The 23,166-nt window shown below is 47.7% G+C and overlaps 2 protein-coding genes across 6 annotated transcripts in view; both read right to left on the bottom strand.

Moving 5' to 3' along the window:
• Nucleotides 1–26: 26 nt before the first annotated feature.
• Nucleotides 27–3,681, bottom strand: rpia (ribose 5-phosphate isomerase A (ribose 5-phosphate epimerase)). Its single transcript, XM_052086482.1, has 9 exons — nucleotides 3,351–3,681; nucleotides 2,846–2,906; nucleotides 2,236–2,291; nucleotides 2,074–2,133; nucleotides 1,731–1,795; nucleotides 1,581–1,649; nucleotides 1,349–1,490; nucleotides 1,047–1,146; nucleotides 27–858 (listed from the first exon to the last, which is right to left on the bottom strand). The coding sequence occupies exons 1-9, from the start codon at nucleotides 3,534–3,536 to the stop codon at nucleotides 761–763; spliced, it is 837 nt and encodes a 278-aa protein (XP_051942442.1). The 5' UTR covers nucleotides 3,537–3,681; the 3' UTR covers nucleotides 27–760.
• Nucleotides 3,682–5,858: 2,177 nt separating this feature from the next.
• slc4a11 (solute carrier family 4 member 11) overlaps nucleotides 5,859–23,166 on the bottom strand; it is a 37,408-nt gene continuing 20,100 nt past the window's right edge. For 3 of the 5 annotated variants that reach the window (XM_052086474.1, XM_052086475.1, XM_052086476.1), the window contains exons 6-21: nucleotides 22,429–22,461; nucleotides 19,577–19,658; nucleotides 19,218–19,341; nucleotides 18,912–19,121; nucleotides 17,563–17,647; nucleotides 16,768–16,893; nucleotides 16,245–16,358; nucleotides 15,769–15,901; nucleotides 15,624–15,697; nucleotides 14,444–14,672; nucleotides 14,254–14,360; nucleotides 12,382–12,547; nucleotides 11,176–11,349; nucleotides 10,904–11,099; nucleotides 9,594–9,763; nucleotides 5,859–8,205 (exon numbers count right to left, since the gene is read on the bottom strand). In XM_052086474.1, the coding sequence (XP_051942434.1) occupies nucleotides 8,139–8,205; nucleotides 9,594–9,763; nucleotides 10,904–11,099; nucleotides 11,176–11,349; nucleotides 12,382–12,547; nucleotides 14,254–14,360; nucleotides 14,444–14,672; nucleotides 15,624–15,697; nucleotides 15,769–15,901; nucleotides 16,245–16,358; nucleotides 16,768–16,893; nucleotides 17,563–17,647; nucleotides 18,912–19,121; nucleotides 19,218–19,341; nucleotides 19,577–19,658; nucleotides 22,429–22,461 (2,090 nt within the window). In that variant the 3' untranslated portion in view covers nucleotides 5,859–8,138. The remainder of the gene's footprint in view (nucleotides 8,206–9,593; nucleotides 9,764–10,903; nucleotides 11,100–11,175; nucleotides 11,350–12,381; nucleotides 12,548–14,253; nucleotides 14,361–14,443; nucleotides 14,673–15,623; nucleotides 15,698–15,768; nucleotides 15,902–16,244; nucleotides 16,359–16,767; nucleotides 16,894–17,562; nucleotides 17,648–18,911; nucleotides 19,122–19,217; nucleotides 19,342–19,576; nucleotides 19,659–22,428; nucleotides 22,462–23,166) is intronic. The other 2 variants (XM_052086477.1, XM_052086478.1) reach the window with 1 other exon arrangement.

Genomic DNA, 23,166 nt, shown 5'->3' with positions numbered 1-23,166 from the left:
TGTTCGAGATGCAGTCCAAACTCAAATTTATATCATGATCAAGTTTATTTGAAAAGTTAGAAACAGGCACATGCATGACTTTGGTGTTGTATTATTGGGGGGGGGGGGGGGGAGTACCGTTAAAAAAAATAAAATCATTTACAGTCACATTGGAATGATTTTTAAAAAGCTGGTGCAAAACAGACTTTGGTGTAGCGGAACATGTTGCAATGACACTTAAAACAACACCGAGAAAAGGCAAGGGGGATTTTTTTTTTTTGCGTGAAGTGGAGACACAGGAAGCGCCCTGTGTGCATACACGGTTTTCATATTATGACATCTCAGTGTTTTTATTTGACTTCCTTCTAAATACAACAGCAGCTACTACATCAAGGCACATCGGGGTATGTTCTCCTGTGCGCCACTTTTTGGGCTGACATTCAAAAGCCAAATACTGGATTGCTGACAAACGTCCGTGACGTTTTAGGAACGGTGTGGTTTTAAAATTACACTTGAATTGAATCCCACTTGAAACAGGAAGCTTAGCACAGCAACGACAGGTCGCCGTGTCCACGAAAAGAGATCGAGGAGCGTCAAAATATTTCTACCTCCTCCCCTCCACGCCGCTTTGTCGATATGAGATGATGAAAAACTTGCCTGGAATTCCCCACGGAGTTAAAAGACGTGTCAGTTGTGCACATCGGACAGTTTCCTTGTAAAATCGGGATGATAAAACGGTGTTCCGGAAGGAAAGTGGCAAGATGAGCCCCGGCGGGGGCCGTCAGTGGACGGACGCCTGGCGTACCTCCACGCGCCCGTCCTCCGTGCCAAAGTAGGCGCGCTCCGCCATGCCCACAAACAGCCCCGTCTCCACCACCCCTGAGGACCACACCGGAGGGTACGATTAAGTAAATGGCATGACGTGGTTGCACAAGTGCGCACACCCCCTCGCTACCAATCCCCGCGGGTTCAAAAAATGGGACCACCATTGAAAAGGTCTCCGATGAACTGCAACTCCAGTCCAGATGTATCGGCGGCCTTTTTCCCCGACATTCAGCGGAGCTTACCCGGAATCATCTTGATGGCTTGGTGGACGTCCTTCCAGCGGTGAACGCGCTCAAACTTCCAGTCCAGGATGAAGTTGCCGTTATCCGTCACCACGGGACCCTGACGCAGCCACAAATAGATAACCGCATCCGCGTTGGCACAGTCTCCGTCTCGCTCCCGCCCTCCTCATCTATTCGCGTAACTGCTCAGCCCTCCCCTCTGAGGCGGCCCGGTTACTCAATTGTGCAAGTGGCCAATCATATTGTGCCTTGCTGAGCTGCCCCCCATTCGAGACCATTTTTTCTTTTCTTTGAATACTTACAGCTTTACTGACACCCATCCGCAAGTTGACCCCCCCTCCGAAAAGCTGGACGATCTTCCTGGAGACGGGCACGTGGGCCATGGGCACGACCTCGATGGGAACGCCTTTCTTCCATTGCTCGCCCATCACTTTGGAGTCCTTCCTGACAGAAGAGACGGCGGACATTTGGGAAAACTCAATCGTCTTCTCTTCTTTCTGGAAACACGAATGGGGGATATCTTTGAATCCAAACCTGTAGTCCGCGATGACGACAAAATGGCGGGCGCAGCCGGCGACGATCTTCTCCTGAGTCAGGCAGCCGCTGACATACAAAAAAAAAAAAGTGTCAGCGAAGATCATCAACTAAATACGTGGGAAAGCGCAGCTGCGACGCGGGACTCACCCTCCGCCTTTGATCAGAGTCAGATCTGCATCCACCTCGTCCGCCCCGTCGATGGCAACGTCCAGCTGAGCGAAATACGAGAGAAACCATTAACGCCACCTTGTGGTAAAAAAAAACATGACTGGCGGCTCAAGCGTTTGCAGCCATTTTCTGCCGTTAACCAGGCTTGTTGTGAAAGTTTTGGAACGGTTGTAGACTTGGTCTCCCGCTAATAAATATGAGAATCAATAATGTATCAAAAATTATACCGCTATGAATCAAGTTTTGAAGAAGAAAAAAAATGGCTTGTAAACTTGGGCTGGGGGGGGGGGGGGGGGGTTCCAAAGTGGAGTCAATAAAATACCTCAGGGTTCCTGTCCAGATCCGACAGCATCAGTCCGTGCTTCAGAATTAGCTGGCGGGCCTGAGGGAGGACAAACATTGAAACTTTATTTTGGGAATTAAAAAAATAATAATAATAAATAAGTATGGCATTACGACAGCAACGGACAAAAGCCAAACTAACCTGGAAGGAGGTGGGCACACAGATGATGTTCAGCTTCTCCTGACGCACCCGCTCCGCTAGTCCCAAAATAAATAAGATTCATTCATAATAATAATCATTCTGATCAAGGAGTCGCCTTTTGGGGGCAGGGGGGGGGGGTCTCAACATGCCGGATACATGCCCCCTTAACACACTCAATCAGATACTGTATTGAGCGTGTTCTCTTGTGCAAGACGCACAAAAAAAGGTCTCAAGGACCCAAGTCCAGAATTGACCGTGAGGTCGGTCGTTTTGGTTTAAAGGCATTTTGTGTGACTCCGGGGCCACACCGAAGTCCTCCTGGGGAATTGGCCCGACGAGAACTCTGGAGAGACGGGCGACCTTAAAATGGGTCCTTAAAAAAAAAAAACTTTTTTTTTTGCCTATGCCATTTAATACAAGTGGAGCTTGGCATCAAATCCTCAATTTGGGAATCGAAGGTCCCTGGAAAGTTAAAAATCAAAATAAAATTTAAAAAATGCCAATTACACCACTCAACACAATATTAGGTGGACATGGGTCCATTTTGGGTGAAATTGCTTCTTTCAGATGTAATGTTCATCATTTTTTAGTATGATGACGATTGACTCACCGAGTCTGTCCACTGCATAGACGATGGTCGAACCACTGCCGATTCCGACCACCTGATTGTTCTGTTGGACAGCAAAGAAAAATCGAAATAAATGGCATTGATTACACGAGTGTGGACTTCAGAAGGGTTTTCTTTTGGCGGTGAGGCGGTGTTGTGTTTGTGACAAACGGAACTTTTGGAATTAATGTACAGCCCAAATGTGTTTTGAAAATAATTGAAAGAAAGGGGCTGTGGAGACGTCTTGCATGCGTCTCAGATGGATCGTGTGGCAGATTACATTGGCATGGCAACTAAAAAGAGTCTGAAATCTGATTGGACAAATTCCTTGTGTGTTCGACATTCTTGGCCAATAAAAAATATTCTGATTCTGAAAACATATTTTTTTTGTCTTACTGGCTAACTTTGCGTCACCAGAACGCGGAGCTAGTAAGAGCTCCGTCTATTTCAAACCATTCACCCGTGGACAATGATCAGAATGTAAAAACGAGTACAAATACTTGCATACCTGTACGTGGTTGTCCACCGCCGTGTAGGCGGCTTGTTTCTTCGCCTCCTCCGCCATGTTAACAACACACGTGCTTGTCTCGGGACCGGTGGCGTGAACAAACGGACGACGGGAAGACCCAGAAGACAACAGGAGGAGGGAGGCAGGCGGGAGTTTAACAAAGGCGACCCAACCCCGAAAGTTCATGGGCCCGGCCCACAAACACGAAGTCGCCCTCCGAATGTGCGATGCGTGCGTTCCCGCGTTTCCGCGTTTGTGGTCCGGTGACGTGCTTCCTTCCGGTCGCTGGTTAACGCGAAGCTAGCGACAGACATTTTGGCATGATGTCAAGCCAGCGTAAATGACGTAGGACAGTCTGCTTTGTAACACATTTCCGGTACAAATTTGGACTACGCACCAGTTTCCGGTTTCATTTACTTGGGACGCCATCTGGAGGAAAAACATGAACTGATCTCTCTGGAATCTGTATTTGTCAGACTAGAACTTCGCTAAATTACTATTAAACTAGTAATAACGAGTTGTATCACTAAATGAAAATCATAGTATATTAAAGGTGTCAAAAGTTTCGTTCCGCTCCAAACCAGGACCTGCCCGAAGTAGTCGTACAGCTGAATGCGCATGCGCAGATGCTCTACCTGATGTCGACTCACTTGCTTACTTGGCAATTTAAAAAAAATCCACAAATAGTGACTATTCTCGTTTTCACCTGCACGTATGATACATTATTCATACTTTAATATGAACTCCAGCAAAGCGGCGAATGTTTCTCAAACGATTCGTTTTCAAGCTAGTGAGGTGAACGTAATGGCCTGAGGATGGCGCAAGAGGACAGTTTGAAGTGTTGGGCAGTGAGCACAACTCGAGGGTCCTCAATAAGTCGTCGTCAAAGTTATTAGAGTTGAGCTTGTTGTCCATGTTGGGCATTTTGTCATCAAATGATTACTTTTAGTAATTAATGCTAACGTCAATAAGCAGTATTTCAGCGGAGAGTGCAGCGATTAATAGGGGGCAAGTATTAGATTGCCACTAACTGGGTTGAGGTGTTAATTTTTTTCCCTGAGAGAGGATCAATTAGGGCAAGTCCTCGATCAGAGCCGAGGCCATGACTTGAGGTGAGGTGTTTATTTGTCCAAGTGGGTGATTCATTGAGGCATACATATATTAAATGGAAGCGACTCATTTGTTTCAAGTGTATGTTGATTAATTGGAGCACGACATTTATTTGTGTAAGGGTATGAAGATTCATTTGGGCAGGGCTCCACTCAGCGGCTCGACAATTATTAGGGCGCGGCATGTATTCGAGTCGAGGCTACTATTTGTGGTGAAGTGTTTATTTGTTCAAGTAGATGATGATGAAGTGGGGCATGGCCTCTATTAAAGCAGAGGCCGCTGTTTGAGTTGAAGTGTTGATTTGCTCCAGCGGAGTCGAGGCATGTTTTATAGACTGCATTGAGGGCGGGGTTCACTCGTGGACAGTTAATTGGAGCACGGCCTCTTAGAACAAGTCTTTGACGCGAGGCGTTTATTATTTGCTCAAGTGGATGGATATTGATTGGGACCTGGGGAAGGCGATTAGTTGAGGTGAAGTGATGCTGAATAGTTGGGGGGGGGGGGGGGGTGGCGTCGCAGAGGGGATGCAACCGTTTGAGGCAAGGTGTTGATTTGTTCAAAAAGACGTGGATTCATTGATGCGAGGTGCCGATTGGAATGGAGGTCTCTCGTATCTGAAGTGAGATGTTTATCTGCTGAGGAAGGCGGGGCGCGGCGGACCTTTGATTAAAGCGGAAGCTGCGATTTAAGGTGCGGTATTTATTTGTGGACGGCTATTGATTGGAGCACAAGAGTCAAAGGGAGCGAAGGCCACTCGCATACGAGGTGAGGCATCGACAGCTTAGCATGGCGCTCGTTAGCCATTTGCAAGGCAACAAAGAAAAATATGCCCCCCAACATGACTACTTTTTTTATTTGGCAAACAGCTTGAGATAGTCTCTTTTTTCAGTGTCAGTATATATATACATATATATCTATATATATATAGATGTATATATATATACTATGTAATAAAACTTAACACATTCTCTTAAGATATTTTTTACACCATATTCCAGCTTACAAATATAGCTGATCTTCCCCCCCCCAAAAAAGACTCCATGACACCCTGTATATATACAGTATATATACTGTATATATATATATAATCTTACATTCATGGTTAGAAAAGTAGACTACTGTATATGTAAGAAAAGAAAAAAAAAGGTTTCAAGGTCGGGAAAAACAAAGGTCGGGCAAAGAGAAAACAACGAACACCCAAGAAAACACTTTCGAGTGGAAGTCAAGAATGCACAAGACTTGGGATGATGAAAAGTTTGTACGAGTACATGTGACTCCTGGTTTTTCTCTCTTTTTCCTGCGAGGATCGTTATGCAAATGTCTCCACGTGGGCTTACGCCTTTCCTCCGCGTGGTCCGACGGAACCGACTGCACGAGGGGAGCTTTTTTTTTTCTCTCTTCATCTTCAAAAATAGAGCTCGCTGAGCTTTTTTTCTCTTTTTTTATACACAGTATTGCTGAATCGTCACGTGTTGCATTCGAGGACCGTCTGTGAATTGGCAACGGGTTGTGGGAAAAATTAAGCTGCGTACAAAAAATCTGAAACTCTAGCTAGCAAACAACGTGTCGAATCCAAAATTGAGGGCTATTACGTGACGTTATACCTTGCAGGGATGCATTCGAATGCTTTTCATGTCACTTTCCAGAACGACAGTGGGCTCGGGATGGTGCCCATGTTTTCCTACATGTAAACATATGAAGCCAAAAGCGCTAGACAAACATTCCCAACACAAGAAATGAGAAAGTGACGCAAAGCACGCAACGTAGGCATTTCCTTCAAAGTAATGATAAGATAAATAAATATTCAAAGCTATTTTTTTTTTCCAATGTAAAAATATCTTGAGAATTGTCATTTTGGTTTGTGCTGCCATTCTAAATAATCTGACAATTTATATATCCTATCGTCTATATTTGTTTTGATTTCCATTACCCATGAAACGTCCGGTGAGTGTTTGGCTCAGGGACAGGACTAGGGGGGGCTTGGGAGTCCAATTAGGGTTGTCATTACAAGCGTTGGGATGAGGTTGGCTTTCGGAATTTTGGGGCCGCGGACCAGGATAAGATTTGGGACAGGACACAACAAGGAGAGTTGGGGACTAAAAGTGTTTGGGGTAGGAGTACTGGAAGGGTTGCTGCCGGGGGTTAGGCTGAGCAATAAGGGACAGGACAGTTTTAAGGATTCTGGTTAATCATAGGACAGAAATAGGAAACGTTCTGGATAGGGCTTTGGGACAGGTTAGGGGTCGTACCAGAAGGATTGTGGCAGTGGCATAGCGGGGCTTTAGGGGGAGTGTTGTGTGTCAGGGACAGGACAGGTTATTGGGGCAACAGGACAGGGAGGAGGAGGGGTTAGCAGTTAGGCTCATGGATTCAGGACAGGAGAAGATGGGGTCGCAAACTCTGGCCCTCGACGGCCACTTTCCTGCATGTTTTATAGCACAGGTGTCAAACTCGAGGCCCGGGGGCCAAACCGGGCCCGCCACATCAATTTATCTGGCCCGCTTAAGCCAAATACCTTCCATGACGCTTCCTAAAATCCGTCGAATTCTCATATGTCATAAATAACAGAGACATTGGAAGCACTTTTTGGTTACCAAAACCCTCATGACAGTAACTTAAATATTTGGGGAGAAAAAAAAGAAGCTTCTTGACTTCTTTATGTGATTCCCAGTCATGGCGGCCCTCCAAGGGAAACAGTAACTACAATGTGGGCCGTGACAAAGAAAGTGTTTGACACCCCTGTTTTAGAGGTTTCCCCTGCAACACACTTGATTGAAATGATCAGGAACGGGATCAGGCCCAATCAGAACTTGCTGATCATTTGAATCAGCTACGTTGGAGAAGAGAGACATCGAAAACAGGCTGGACCCAGGATCCGACTTTGAGACCCCTGGGTCAGGGGATGGAGACAGGACGGGGGAGGGCTTAGGATTGTGGTTAACGGTGGGCCAGGAAGACATTTTCTACCAGTTTTGTTTTGTTTCAAATGGAACGAATGACAGCTGGATTAAGCTCTGGCACGTGCGACCCTCCTGGGGATGAAGCGGTTCAGAAAATGCTGTCAAATGTCATCATAGGTTTGCCTGTCACGAGAGTCTCGTCAAGTATTGGCGATTGCAACTGCAGCTTTTGAGGAAGGTGGGACCGTCTTTGTACTATTAGGGACAAAGGTGTGGGCGTGGCAAGGACATCATCATGGCCAGACAAGCCCCGCCTCCTGCATGGTACACGAATGGGAATGCCTGAAAGAGGAGAAAAAGTAACCCCCCCCAAAAACGCCATGCTACCTTTTGGATCTAGTCTTCAACTACTCATCAACAGAGTGTAAGTATACGTCACGTGGACCAAACACCACCAGCACCAGCACGGTGGAAAAACACGCAGGTGTGGGGGGGAAAAAAGGGGGCTGTGCCGTTGCGCCATAGTTCCGAGTACTGGAGGCAAACACAAGGACGACAACTGCGGTAAAATGGAGGAGTTCTGGAATTGCTCCTCGGGCGACTTTGCCGCCCTGTTGGAATGTTCCCACTTTGGCAACAGTCGCTGCTGGACTTCCTTTTTCGCCTTTGCACAGATTGGCGTTTAAAAAAAAATAAAAAAAATCAAAGATCACTTTTTCCTCGCCCTTTTGCGGCAGGTCTCTTGGGTTGCATCTGGCGCCGTTTGCGCCCTCTGCAGCTACATATGTTGGGCATCCATGATGTCCAAGTATTTGGCCTCAATGATGTGCGGAAGCACCCTGTTCCTACACACACAACAAAAAGAAACATGGATGTGACATAACCTATTCAAAAGATAATAGGGCCGCATACATTTCCGTGAGGGACGCCAAACAAAATGTTTGCCCGACGCTGATGATTAATTGTTGTTTTGGCACATTTTGATTTAGGATGACTTTGTATTTTGTAATTATTTGAAAAAATATAACATAACCTATTCAAAAGATAATAGGGCCGTGTACATTTCCTTGAGGGACGCCAAACAAAATGTTTGCCCGACGCTGATGATTAATTGTTGTTTTGGCACATTTTGATTGAGGATGACTTTGTATTTTGTAATTATTTTAAAAAATATAACATAACCTGGCGGCCCGGTAGTCCAGTGGCTAGCACGTCGGCTTCACAGTGCAGAGGTACCGGGTTCGATTCCAGCTCCGGCCTCCCTGTGTGGAGTTTGCATGTTCTCCCTGGGCCTGCGTGGGTTTTCTCCGGGTGCTCCGGTTTCCTCCCACATTCCAAAAACATGCGTGGCAGGCTGATTGGACGCTCTAAATTGTCCCGAGGTGTGAGTGTGAGCGTGGATGGTTGTTCGTCTATGTGTGCTCTGCGATTGGCTGGCAACCGATTCAGGGTGTCCCCCGCCTACTGCCCGGAGACGGCTGGGATGGGCTCCAGCACCCCCCGCGACCCTAGTGAGGATCAAGCGGTACGGAAGATGAATGAATGAATGAATAACATAACCTATTCAAAAGATAATAGGGCCGTGTACATTTCCTTGAGGGACGCCAAACAAAATGTTTGCCCGACGCTGACGATTAATTGTTGTTTTGGCAACATTTTGATTGAGGATGACTTTGTATTTTGTAATTATTTTTAAAAATAATAAGAAACACGCAATGTTCATGTCTTTCTACTTATCGGTAGTTTGAAAGGAGCATTTTAAAAAAATAAAATTTGGCTGTTTGACGTCACAGATACATACTTTTTCATGACTTTTTCAAAAACTTTTTTGTATTTGTTGATAACGTACAGGTGTAACCTCCTTGAAAGTGGCGAGTGTGAGAGTTTGTGTGCGCGCAACTTTGAAGTGCAAATGCTCATGTCTTATTGAAAGCAAGGTTCACTGGAGAGACTCCTCTCTGTGCATGTACAATGACGCCTAGCGTACTGTATGGATCATCATATATAATGCAGAGGAAACATCTGCTCGCTTTCATGTGGTCTCCACGCGAGGAGCCCAAACAAAATGGCAACAAAGTTTCCCCAGAAACGAAACAACCAAAGGTCGGGTGACCAAAGCGATTGGAAAAGCGCAGCTGGACTCGTTTCTTTTGTAGTATTTCTTTGACGTGCCAAAGTATTAATGCGCGTCAAAAAGGTGGGATGAGGTTTTGCGGCGGTGCGAGGCCGTCACCTGATGGGGATGAGCAGGATCATAACCAAGGGGAAGATCATCTTCATGTAGGGGACGGGGTACATGCCAAACGTGCACAGCACCAGCAGCTGCATCATCTGCAGGAAGGTGAAGTAGTGGATCTTCCTCTGGGGCACTTTGCGGATGTAGTGGGTGGGCGGGTACGACGTCTGCGGTAAAGGAAGGGGGAGAAAGAGCGTCGGGAACGGGCCGGAAAACTCAATTCCCTACGCTTGTCTTCCTCCAGCTGTCGCGAAAGGAACAACTCGAGGAAATGACGTTTTGAATCAACACGAAAACCAAAGTTCAGGACCGGGACTTTTACACTTCACCGTTGTTTTCCCACTGTCTGCGTGAAAGGCAGCGACGCAAAACCGACGGGGGAAGGCGGCCCGCAAACGTCATGGCTTCGACCGTTCCCTGAGGTTTGACGGCCGCCGCGTGGAAGGAAGAAGCCGATATAGAAGTCTGAAGTCCTCTTTCACGCGGCCCAGCCAAACCGTTTTTCTCAAGCTGCCGAATGGCGTGAAAGGGTCTGACGGAATGGGGCAGATAAAGGCATCTTGCTTGAGAGGATCAACGGTAGCTTTGTCAGAGTGGAAAAAGGGTCAAAAAGTCCCAAAAAGGGAAGAGCCTAATGCCTAAAAAAAAAGTGTACCCTTTCACGCTGTTAAATATTTTCCCCATGTTGCCGGACTGTGTGAAAGCTTCCAAGAGAACGGGTCAGGTCAAGGCAACCTGCTTGAGAGGCTCAACGGCAGCTTTGTCAGAGGGGAAAAAGGGTCAAAAAGTCCCAAAAAGGGAAGAGCCTAATGCCTAAAAAAAAGTGTACCCTTTCACGCTGTTAAATATTTTCCCCATGTTGCTGGACTGTGTGAAAGCGTCCAAGACAAGGAGTCAGGTCAAGGCAACCTGCTTGAGAGGCTCAACGGCAGCTTTGTCAGACGGGAAAAAGGGTCAAAAAGTCCCTTTTCACGCTGTTAAACATTTTCCCCCATGTCGCTGGACTGCGTGAAAGGGTCCGACGCAGATTGCGAGCGATAAAGGCAACCTGCAAACGTTCCAGTTTGAGCCGCTCAGTGGCAGTTTTGTCAGAGGGAATAGCGAACGGCCTGAAAAAGGGTCAAAAGTCCCCTTTCACGCTGCCAATAACCCCCCCCCCACGTGTCACAAAGGGTCCAAAGCAGATTGTGGGGTACAAAGGAAAGCCGGGCAAATTTCCTTGCTGTGGAGAGGCTAATAAACGGCAGCTTCGCTAAAAGCAGTTGGGGGGGGTGGGGTGGGGGTGTTCAAATTGTGCTCTCCTCTACCTGCTCCTTGAGCAGCAGGGCCATGCGGTCGCACATCTGGTTGCCGTCGATGGAGGTGAGCGCCATGTAGAGGAAGAGGCCGTAGAGGACCGGCTTGGGGATCCACTGCAGCGGCAGCGGCAGCAGGAAGACCGAAGCGCCGATGAAAACGTTGGCGGCCAGCGACGTCACGCGCGTCTCCTTCACCTGCACGATACTGAACGCAAACGCAATCACGCACTGGCGATGATGCGGGGCGGCCCTCTCGGCGGCCGAGGCGTTCTTCCGCTCACGTCTCGTAGAGGTGTCCCCCCTCCACGCGTTGCTCCACGAAGGCAAGCTGGCGCACGTGCAGCGTGGAGTGCGGGAAGGCGGCGTGCATCCAGGGCAGCCCCAGAACCGACATCAGGATGTTGATCAGGCCTGACAGCATCAGGTCCCAGTGGTACGCCGTGCCCTTCAGCAGCCTAGCCGCCGACGACAACAACAACAAAAACAACATCAACAAACGCACTCAGATGGCTTCTGAAAGCTTGCCCGGACAACTTTATTTATTTTTTTGCAACATGTTAGCTTGCGCTACTAAAACGGTTTCAATCCGTTGTGTTTAGCAGCGTAGCCTCAAAAGGTTCTCGGACCGCGCAAAAGTACCACAGAGCTTAATTTTGACCCGCCGGCCGCCATACCCTTTCACGCAGAGCATTAACACGAGAGCGCCGCTGACCTTGGAACGTATCGAAACGACGTGTACGCTCGTCCGTACGCTTGACGGACTTCTCCGTTAAGTAAAAGAAAGGTCGGCAAGGCGTCGGCTCGCGCGCGGCATTCATCAACGTCGGCAGCAGGAAGCGGAGCGCGACGTCGCCTGCCTTTTAGCTTTTACGGCGCGGCGTGAATAATTTTGTCCCCTCCGGTCGGCAAACTCACTCGCTGCGGCCATGCCTGCGCGAAATTTTTTGGGTGGGTCATGGCATCAAATTAAGCGACAAACGGGAACAGATAAGGCAGCGCCGCTCTTATCGTGACGGACGGACGGACGGACGGACGTCGGGGCGTGTGGGCAGACGGCGCAGCGGAAAAGGTTAGAATCCCCGTTTTGGCCGCGGGGGCTTCTTGACTCAGATGTCAACTTTTGTGGCTCACTTGTCGCCGCAAATCCCCCAAAGGTTGTTTGTGGCTTTTGAAGCAGGCAAAGGCAACCACGTTACAAGTATTATTATTCAAGAAAAATCCGAAGAAATATGGATGCGGCAAAAACGGAAATTTGGGTTGTATTTAGTGCCGGTAGCCGATTGGGTTTGGCAGGTTTCTACTTCCTGTTTTTGGATGACTCGCATTTTCCGCAAATGGCGTGAGCATCAGGTGACTTCATTGTGGCTTTTATTTTGGCCAATTTTTCTACTTCCTTTTTTGGTTGCAATTCCGCTATCTTGCCGGGAGTCCGAACCGGCACGCGAAGCAAGTTTTTGCAAGAGAAGGGGCTTTTTGTCTTCTCCCACCTGTTCTCGGGCGCGTTGGTGAGCGAGACGACGATGTTCTGGTCGATGAAGATGAGCAGAGCCAGCAGGAAGCCGAGGCCCATGGCGCTCAGCACGTTCAAGGCCGTCAGACGCTCCAATGGCGCCACGCTGAACGTTGGCTTGTTGTGGACTTTAAACACCGGAACTGTTCACACCCCAACAAAAACCACAAAGAAAAGCACTTGTCATTCATTTCCACAAAATTATGGATTTTTTCCAAAATAAATTTTTTGTCCCCAATTAAAAAGAATGTTTTCAGATAAATCAGATGTTCATGTTTGTGGAAAAAAAAACATTTTGCTTATTAAATGCTTTCCTATTGAGTTGAAAAGGCTTTTTTGTTACTACATTTTTCTGCAATAATTTTTTTTTTTTCAGATCAAGGTCAATGTTTTGGCCATGAAAATCTCTCAGTGATCTTTTGATAATCGTAATTATTCAAGATTTTATTATTATTTTTTAAAGAACTTTTTTTTAGATTAAAAAATAATAAATTTAGAGCTCTAGAATTTTTTTTAAGACCAAAAAAAACTAAATTAAAAAATATATACTTTTTTTTTCTTTTCAACAATACACATTTGCACGGTAAGCTTTTTAACACAAATGGGAATTATATTTTTAACTTTTATTCTTGTATTTTTTTTCTCAAGCAGTGTTTACTCGAGGGACCAAATCATTTTATTTGATACGCTGCCCCAAAAAGGCTGACGAAAGACCTTGGAGTGGGCCAGTAAAAAATAAAAAAACGTGTTTTTCACATGTATTTTTTTTTTTCTTCTTCTCCAAGAAGTCAACTGGAAGAAGGCGTTTTTAGAACAGCAAGGCCTTGAGGTGTTTCCCGAAGGACGCGCAGCAGCAGACGCTCACGCTTTGCGTCCATGAAATAAACATAACAAACATTGCCAAAACAAACATGAATAATCAGCGAGGCTGCGGATATCGGCGTTCAATTCCCTCGGCCTGCCGTGCCCCACTTTGCGCGCGCGCGCCTCCTCACTTTGTTCTCCGTTAAACGTTTGTTGCGTGCACCTGAGTGTGTCAAAACACAACAGGGGCACCAAATCAATGTTTTTTTGTGTGTGTGCCACAATAAAGTTTAATGTTGCAAAAATAATTTGTCAGTTTTTTTGCGATAAACTTTGCTATTTAAGAAAGAAAAATTGTCATGTGAATAATTGTTTTGATGTTGTTTGTCATCTTTGAAAAATCGTTTTGTAAATGTTTTTCCCAAGAAGAAAAAAATTAATAAATCCTTGATTAAAAATCTAATTGTCAAAGTTTTCAAGACCAAAAATTCCTTTTTTTTCATGAATTGAACAATTTCCCAACAATAAAATGGTACTTTTTGAGGAGAAAACACAATTTCAAAGAAAATCTGTCAGTCGTCATATTTTTCAAGATACTTATTACTTTCTGGATAAAGATTTATTTGTAAGAAAAAAGTCAATCTGGCAATCAAGTCCTGATTTTTTTTTTCTTTTAGAAAGAAGAATGATCCGTATTTTTTTTGTTTTTTTGTTGAAATCCCAAAAAGTTTTTGTCAGCTAAAAGGCCAAATTTTCCACGATAAAAAGGTAATTTTCCAACTTTTAAATGAGATTTTCTTTAGTTGTACGATTTTGGGGGTGGTTTGGTGGGGGTGGGGGGGTGAAATCAAATTCTCTGTCAATGGCACAAAACAAGTTAACATTTAAATTATTTTAAACTGAAATTTAAAATCAAGTCATGTTTACTCAAGGGAAAAAAAAAGGATGCAAATTTTGTCTGGAGAAAACAACCCCCCCTCATCAATTTTCCGGCCAACCCTTCATGGAAGTGTTTATGCAATGAGACAAGAAAAGCGGGACTGACGCTCAATGTCGCTAAACAGGTACGATCCGATGAAGGAGAAGAGAAGAACCGAGATGGGCAGCGCGCAGTCGGACAACACCTCCCTCACTTTGGCGTGCAGGAACGGACTGGCGACACACACAAACGCGCACGTCAAGACACCGTATCCGTCAGGCCCGACGAGTCACGGGTCAGCGGGCGCCTGGCGTACCTCCTCTTGAACTGGTAGAGCGTGTAGCCCATCCACAGCGTTCCCATCATGAGCAGCAGGCAGAGGACGGGCCGTTCGCGCGTGCAGTCGATCAGCGAGTCGGGCAGGGCCTGCAGCACCGAGGCCACGCCCGAGTCGCTCCCGTTGACCCCCGCCCCGGCGACGCGGTGCGACACGTCCGCCGCACTGGCGTTGCCCAGCGTGGGCGGGTGGTAGTACCTTTGGAAGACTGGAAGGACAACGGATCCGAGCTTTAATTGTTGCGATGATGAGTAATGTCCTCTCATATTGGCGTCCTAATGTCTCCGATCCATCAACAAAATGGATGTCGCTCTGTCGGGTCTGATTAATGAAAAGTCGGTGCTCGTTCATCAACGTTCCAAACGTATCAAAATGCCGAACGCATTAGCGTTAGCGCCGTGAGAGGTTAATGTTATGCTAACGAGAGACCGGCTAGCGAGGCTTCCATTTGAGGAAATTAAAATGGACGACAATTATTTATGAGCCGCTCCGATGGGTAGCGCAACATTTTAGGTTACCCGAACCGCAGCGCCTCAAGGCTCCGTTTTGGGTTTGTTTTTTCGTTCATCAACGTTCCAAACGTATCAAAATGCCGAACGCATTAGCGTTAGCGGCGTGAGAGGTTAATGTTATGCTAACGAGAGACCGGCTAGCGAGGCTTCCATTTGAGGAAATTAAAATGGACGACAATTATTTATGAGCCGCTCCGATGGGTAGCGCAACATTTTAGGTTACCCGAACCGCAGCGCCTCAGGGCTCCGTTTTGGGTTTGTTTTTTCGTTCATCAACGTTCCAAACGTATCAAAATGCCGAACGCATTAGCATTAGCGGCGTGAGAGGTTAATGTTATGCTAACGAGAGACCGGCTAGCGAGGCTTCCATTTGAGGAAATTAAAATGGCGACAATTATTTATGAGCCGCTCCGATGGGTAGCGCAACATTTTAGGTTACCCGAACCGCAGCGCCTCAGGGCTCCGTTTTGGGTTTGTTTTTTTTTCCCCCCCGACGTATTCATTGTGAGTGTGCCAAAGGTGTTCAAGAGAAGGTCGAAGTCCATCAGGCCTTTCTAGTGACGAGGAAGTGGTCCACGGTTCAACTGTTTGTCGATATGTGCCCCGCGATTGGCCGGCGACCAGTTCGTCCGGCGCTCGTGACTCACTTTTCACCGTTCCTTTGACGGCGTCCACGACAAAGGCGATCGAGATGAACAGAGCGATCACCTCCTCCGTCGACCTGCAAAAAACAAACAAACATCAGCCAGGAAAACGTTTTTTTTTTTTGTGGTTTTTTTTTGTTGCACACACCTTTTGAAGAGTTTCATGACCAGACTGAGATTGAAGACCCCCCCCAGGATGAGGAAGAGGCAGTTCCACAGCCCGATGCAGGCGTAGAAGGCTGGGAAGTCCAGCTGGTAGTCATCACAGATACCGCGGATGACTGCCCACAAGTACACGAGGATCCTTGCAGTTATCAGGCCCGACTATGCAGTCTGTGGTGTTTAGTGGCTCATTGGAAAACTTTCTTGTAATGATGAGTACAGTTAGCGCGATAAGTACACGGTGAGGGGTTGTGATCAGACTTTCCACTTGTTTTTTTTTTTTTTACAGTCGTCAGTCGTCAGCCTGGCTGCTGCCAGGATGCTTTAAATTCCAGGGAAAACCACCGCGGCCCAAAAAGGGATTCAGATTGACGGCTGGGCGTTAACGGCGAACGGTATGCGCTCGGCAATCGACATCGTCGTCAACAACATTTGAGGCGCGGCGCTTTTGGACGGACGTACCGCTTATGAAGATGGCCAGGGGGGCGGTGGTGAGCGGGATGACCAGAGGCGAACCGGCAAACAGCGAGTAGATGACGCCACCGATGGACTGCCCGATGATGGCCTTCCTCACGTCTGCAAACGCGTGTGCGGAGACAAAACGCGCACGGTCAGATTTGGAATATTCACAGTGGCAAAATATTGGTTGTAAAATTAAAACCATTTTTCATCGCAACTGTGTGTGTGTGTGTGTGTGTGCTCGCGCCAGAGTTTGCACGTTTCCGGGCTGTCTCCCGAACGCTCGCTAATTTCACACTAGCGCGGAAAACACAAACACACTCATCAGCACTGAAAAATCGATGATTAGCGACGTCATCAGGCCCGACTATGCAGCCGGTCAGTGACGTATTGGCGACTCGAGTACATTCGCGTTGCCGTCACGCCGCGCCCGACCGTGCAGTCGGCCGTTGCCGTTTTCCGGCTCAAGAACACGAAGATGCTTATCAGGCCCGTCAGCGGTGCTAGGTAAAGGCGCGGTGGGTACCGATCTCGCCGCGCGTGCTCTCGTCGTTGAGCGAGCCGAGCGCAATGGCGGGCAGCAGGATGGCGATGTACAGGAAGATGGCCGTGGTCATGTACTTCAACAGGGTCTTGTTGTTACCCACGATGCCTGTAGGGGGAGGGAGACAAGCACACGCAGACAGCCGCGCACAAAATCACACGTCGACGTAGCTAGCAGGCATCAGCTAATGAAGTTCGGATCAAATTTCCCATCATACGAATCGTTTAGAATCGTGTCTGTAGCTAGTTAGCTAGCGACTCGTCAATCTGTAGCGATGTTGAATGATTATCCGAGGAGCACAAACTAATGTAGCTAACGGGCGCAGGAAACAGGATAGCCACCATGGGTTAGCATTGCGTTTGAGCGGATAATTTGGCTAACAACAGCTAACGCTGCTAACGCACAGCAGCTTAGCCATTTGAGTGAGCGTCCATTTGGGACGGATTATTATTCGGAGATCACGAGATAATGCGGCTAACAAACACCCGCAAAGGCAGCGGAGGTGGGTTAGCATCACATTTGGGCGGATTATTTGGCCGACGTGACATCAGGTGGCTGGCGAGCCCTCGCCAACGCGCCGGAAGCGGCTACTATGAGCATCCCGTGGCATATTCGCGCGCCGGGGCGGCACAGGTTGCACACGGACACGGATCGGCCTTGACGTGCCGCTATTAGCGACAGGCTAACGCGTTGTCCGTCGCGCAGATGCGAAGCTTAGCTTAGCCCAGTGAAACTGAGCTCGGCTTGAGCAAAAAACAGGCGGCGGGTGAATCGTACCATCTGTGAAGTCGGAGGCGTAGAGAGGAAGGCGGCGACGCAGGTCCTCGTAAATCCCACGGCCGGCGAGGAAGAAGTCTGTACACTAGGAACACATAAGGGGGGGGGGGGCTTGTTGTTAACGAGGTCGTCGCGACCCGACGGTGCAGGACGACCCGAGCGGCTCGGCGCCGTCGACATGGCAACTAGCAAGCGAGGGAACCGAGGACACCCGCAGTTTTCTTGGAGTTGGACGCGCGGTGTTTTCGAGTGTATCATTGTTTGGAATAATTACATCTGGCGGGTGGCGGTTGACGGTTTTGTTTTGTTTTTTTGTTTTTTAAACAAGGATCACGTTTAAAAAACTGCAAGAGTTTCGGGAGAACAACGATTTCCAGTTCAAATGAAATCAATGGAGGCGCATTTTGAATGACATTTTTCAAGGAATTGTCATTTGCAATCGCGGATGCGCTCTCCGTGCTTTTTTTTTTTTTTTTACTTTTTAATGACTTCGGATGACTTTGAAAAATCAAAATGAATTTGGCGTCTTCTCGACACAGATAATAAGGTTTTAATTAAATGACTGTAGCCAATTAGAACGAAATATATTCCAAACATGGAAAAAAAAATGTTGATGGGAATTGAAAAATAAGTCAAATAAAATGTATCCTCATTCTTTTCATTTAATTGACTTTTGGCAGTTTTTAATTTTTTTTTTTTAACGCGCCCTCCTCTTCATCTTCCTTCCTTCCTTCCTTCCTTTCTTTTGTGTTCATTGTTTTTGGGGCCCGAGGAAGGACACCCGACATGCTTGAGTGGAGGAAACACGCGAGCGGAAAAAATGTCTGCAAGCCCTCAACTGTCAGAAGGGCGTGCGTGTGTGCGCGGGGATGCGCGGGTGCGCGTGGCAGGCCTGTGAGGGGATGTACGCTAAGCTTCTTTGGAACGGAACTTGATCGATGGTGCGCAGAGGAAGAGTCAAAGAAGCCCGCACCGTTTTTCAGGAGCCCCTTTCGCGCAGGTAGGCTACAAAATTGCTGCAAAAATATGGACTTTTTTTGACTTTTTAGGTGTGTGAAGAAGTGGGGAGGGGGTGCACCAAATTTGTTCAAGATGTGAGTTTGGGAATTTTTTTTTGGGAGTGTGAAGGTCGGTGCGCCAAAGGTGTCAAGTGTTGGAAAGTTGTCCAGGACGCATAGCTTAAAAAGTTTCGGAAATGTCACCGGCGAAAAAGGGGGTGCGCCCAGCGCGCCAGGTGCCCTTTTACGAATGTTTGCTGCATTACAATGGATGGAATGTGTGTGGAATACCAAGTTGGGATTCCAAAATGTGCGTGAGGGGGGGGTGCAATGGGGGAGAGGCGTGCTGACCTTGAGGGGCTTGTGTCTGCGGGGGTCGGTCTCCTCCTTGCCCAGGGCGGTGGGCTGCTGGTTGGCCGCCGTCAGCTGGTGGCGCTGGAACACCAGAGCCTCCTTGAACTCCTCCTGCGTTTTGGTCTCCAGAAGCTTCTGGCGGAAGGAGATGTCCGAGAAGAGCGTGGCGAAGGTCCTGCCCAATTCCATCGCCGTCTTGGTGCTCTTCTGCGGGACACAACGGTCGCCGAGCGTCCCGATGAGACATCGGCGATAGCGTAGCGTATAAATCGGAAATCGGATATCGGATATCGTAAATCTTACCATCTTGAGCGGCGCCAGGACCAGGATGACGTAACGGACCTCGCAGCAGTTCTCCCCCCAGTTCTGAGGCCTCTCCAGCCGCGAGATGCACACGTGGCGGCGCTGCAGGTTCTTCAGGTTGCACCTGCGCGCCCGCACGAGAAGCTCAAGGCCGGCAATTTGCGTCAACGGTCAACTTCACAAGACAAGGAATCCCCCCCCCCCCCACTTACCCCCACCCTCAAAAAAGGAAAATCAGATGAACTTCAAGTCAAAAGTCAAGTAAAATCATCTTTTCAACTCTTTTTTAGTTTTCAAGTGGTTCAAATATATATCACGGTATCAATAAAAAGGGGAGTTGGGGGGGGGGGGGCACTCACAGTATGCAGAGCCACGACTGCTGGTAGTGAACTCCCGTGTCCGTGGCCGTCACGCCCTGGATGGTCTCGGACAGAAGGTGAACTAGGCGGGAAAAGAAAAATGCGTGACAAGCGCACGCGACATGTGAGAGGAGGACAAAGGGGGGTGGGGGGGGGGCGTGGGGTGGAGGGGGGCGTCAAGGTCGGACACATCAGCACGCACGCGCACACTCCACAACACTCATTTCAAACAAACGCCGACCCTCAGATTGCAACGTTAATTTGGAACCTGACCCCCCCCAGATTTGGAACCTTATCCCGCTGGTTCGCAACACCTCCAATTGAATCTCCAATCCATGTCTAGAAGCTTCATTTTGGAACCCCAAGTCTCGTGTTGATACCTTTTCTGGAGACCTAACCGTGGCTGCAAACCCAATTTGGAAACCCGATTTGATCGCGAAACCCCATCCTGATTTAAAACCCCCACCATCCCTTCCTCAAAAATTTGAAGATCCAATTTCAAAGCCGCCTCCTTGTTTGGAATCTTCATAAAAACCCGAACCTGGACGTAAGACCCTAATTTGAAATCTAGCCTCTGTCATGATGGAAAGCGTAAATCGGAGACCCTCAGTCAAAAACCTAGACTTGAAAGACTCGTTTAAATCGAACGGACTCGTCTTGAAACCCTAACCCTTCCTGGAAAGTTGAGCTTGAAACCCGAACTCGGTCTTGCGACAAACACACATTCTTGTACGAGACCTTCGATCGGACACGCGTTTTGTTCTCCGCCGTCTTGGCCGACCCGGTGAGGCTCTCGCGTTCACGGCGGTGTGTGACGGCCGTTGCCATGGCAACCGGCGCAACCAGGCGCCCGGGCATGCGCGGAGAGAAAGACAAGAAAAAAAAAAAGAAAAAAAAAGCAGAAGGAGAACATTTTCAATTTCACCAAAACCTCAGTCGGGGAGCACGCCTGCACGCTTGACACCCTAATTAGAAACCGTGACCAAGGTTCGGGACTCTAATCTGAAAGCCAAACCGTAGCTTCCAAGCTGTTATATGTTTAAGATTTAGTCATGGTTTTTGTTTGATACTTTGGACTTTGTTTTGGATTTAGTTTTCTTTGTTTTTAATACAACTCTTCAGATACACCCCGCTGTTCCCTCCTTCCTGCTTTTTGGGGACCACCACCGCTTTGCAACGTGACAGAGGCGGAGGCGGTGAGATTTGCTCTCACTTTGGCGGTCGACGCCTTCGCCGAGGTCGGGCCGCCCCGAGCGCGCGGCAACAACGCCGCAAAAGAGATTGTCGGATGGCGCTTTTGTTGCGGACCGAGTATTCACTTTGATGACTAACCGACTGCGCGCGAGGACTTTGAAGTAGGGCGCCAAATAGTGCTGAGGAGAATGACGACGTTCAAATAATGCCGCTGTTGGCCCGGTAGCGATACGACGCTAATTTCGGAGCTAATCCTTGTTCGAAAACTCAAACTCTGTCTTGAACTCTTCACTTGTCATCTAATCCTTATCAGAAATCCTGTCTTGAAATTGCACTTTTGACAGCTCAATCTAAGCTAGATACACAAGCCCCCATCGAGTAACCCTCATTCTTGTTTGAAACCCCGACACCGTTTTGAGACCGTGATTTGAAACCCCAAGGCTTTCTTGAAACCCTCGCGGAAAAAAAAAATTCCCGTGAGGATGTCCCAAATGCGGCCGATATTACAGACGGGCCTTCTAATAACCCAAACGCGGCTTCTAATATGCTTTGTATTGGCTGGAGGTTGAGGAGCATCTTTGGAGGTGACCTCAATAATATCCCACAATCTTATGCAGCCTCAGAGATTAGCTGTCTGTCTCTCTCTCACACACACACACACGCACACACACACACAGACACACACACACACCGAGGAATGATTGGTTTCCCTCATGGCTCGGTGAAGGAGGTGATTAAACGAGAGACGAGGTGGTAGATGAAACACTTATCCTATATGGAGGCATAGATCACGAGCCAATCAGCACGCAGCATGCTGATGATGTCACGGCACGCCGGTCGGAATGTGGAGGGGAGGGAGGAAAGGGGGGGGTGTTGGTTGAGAGCCGTGCACCTCCTCCAGGACGCCAATCGTAGGATGGCAGCGAGGTCGAGTTGTGCTGACACGCTAGGCTAAATTGCAGTTAGATAACGTGGGCGCGCTCGGAAAAGCACACACGACGATGGAAATTAGAAGTAGGACGCTAATGTGTTGTGCGCGCTCACAATTGTAAAAATGTTTTCCTACAAAAAGAAAACGGCGATATTCACCTTTTACCTGACTCTCCAAGAACTAGCAAACAGCTTGCAGACTAGCATACAGTACGACCAAAAAAAAAAAACAAAAAACAAAAAAAAAAATCAAAAGGAGGCTAACGAGTTACGCTAACTCGCCATTATGAAGAAATTCTCCGACAAAAACCGTCCGCATTGTTAGTCTCCGTAAACCAGGAAGTAGCGTGAAAAACCGCATAAGACACAAATGATGATACGCTAATACGTCATGCTAACTCACAATAATGAAATATTCTCTAATGTCTACATTTTACGTTAATCTCCCCCCCCCCCAAAAAAAACAGGAAGTAGCATTCAACCAACCATAGAAACAAACCTCTGATTTACTGACTTATTTTTGTCTACATAAACGTTTTCTTTTCAACAACGACTTGAGATGAAAGGATCCTTTTGGCTAACGGGTACGCTAGCCGCTAAACGGGAAGGGGGACACGGATCCAGGCGGGTGGAACGGCGGAGCCGTGGATGGAGATGGTGATGGGGGACACGGGCCAAGAAATGACGCTGGAGACATTTGGACATTTTTGCTCCCCGTGATAGCTTACCGTCATCAAAGAAAACAAAACTGTGAGACATGTCTGCGTGCAAAACAAAGGAGGAAGGAAGAAAGAGGGGTGGGGGGGAAGACACAAGTCAAAAAAACCTACCAAACCAACAAAACATTTGCTCTTTTGTGGGTCGTTTCGTTTTCAACAAACGTTTTCGCAAACAACAATTCTCCAAATTTGAATTCTGATTTGCAAAATGTGGTCAAATGACCATGCAAAAAAAAATCCGCAAAATTATGTTCGTATTAGGTGACCAGTAAAACAAACAATTGGTGCCCCACCCACCGAGCAACAAGTAACCACATGACCAAGAAAAAAAAAATTAAAAAAAACATCCCAGGCCACTGCAAATTCTGCCCGGCAACAAGCAATTTTGTTGCTAATTGGCCGTATTTTCACGCGAGAAACGTCTCGAATGTGTCGTGCGATTCTCCCGGCATGCCAATCCGTGGCATGTTTGCTTGCATAACTGAAAAAGCGTTACATCACATCTGCAGAGCCGCCGCCGCCGCTAATTAGCTCCTGGCTGGCTCGTGTCGGCCATGATTGTTGTTGCCGCTGCTAAGATGTAACCTCGGGAGGGAAAAGGCTGCTCGAGTTTTTGGGCCGAATTAAAAAGTATCCCCCGCCAACTCGGAGCTAACGAGAGGGTTATTCCAGTGCGTCTCCTCCCCAATTACAAAGTCGAGCAAAGCAAAGTCCTGCTTGAATATCTCATCCTCATAAATGTTACAA

This window comes from Hippocampus zosterae, chromosome 14, assembly GCF_025434085.1.
Source record: "Hippocampus zosterae strain Florida chromosome 14, ASM2543408v3, whole genome shotgun sequence".
NCBI classification, from domain to species: domain Eukaryota; kingdom Metazoa; phylum Chordata; class Actinopteri; order Syngnathiformes; family Syngnathidae; genus Hippocampus; species Hippocampus zosterae.
The sequence above is the reverse complement of the archived record's forward strand: the minus strand, read 5'-3'. Positions and strand labels throughout refer to the sequence as shown.

Excerpts from the sequence above, each read along its gene's own strand:
- rpia (XM_052086482.1), bottom strand. The coding sequence starts at position 3,536 with ATGAACTTTCGGGGTTGGGTCGCCTTTGTTAAACTCCCGCCTGCCTCC. Across the intron at positions 1,650-1,730 it reads ACTCTGATCAAAGGCGGAGG|CGGCTGCCTGACTCAGGAGA; the intron begins GTGAGTCCCGCG and ends TTTGTATGTCAG. Across the intron at positions 1,491-1,580 it reads GTCGTCATCGCGGACTACAG|GAAGGACTCCAAAGTGATGG; the intron begins GTTTGGATTCAA and ends CTCTTCTGTCAG.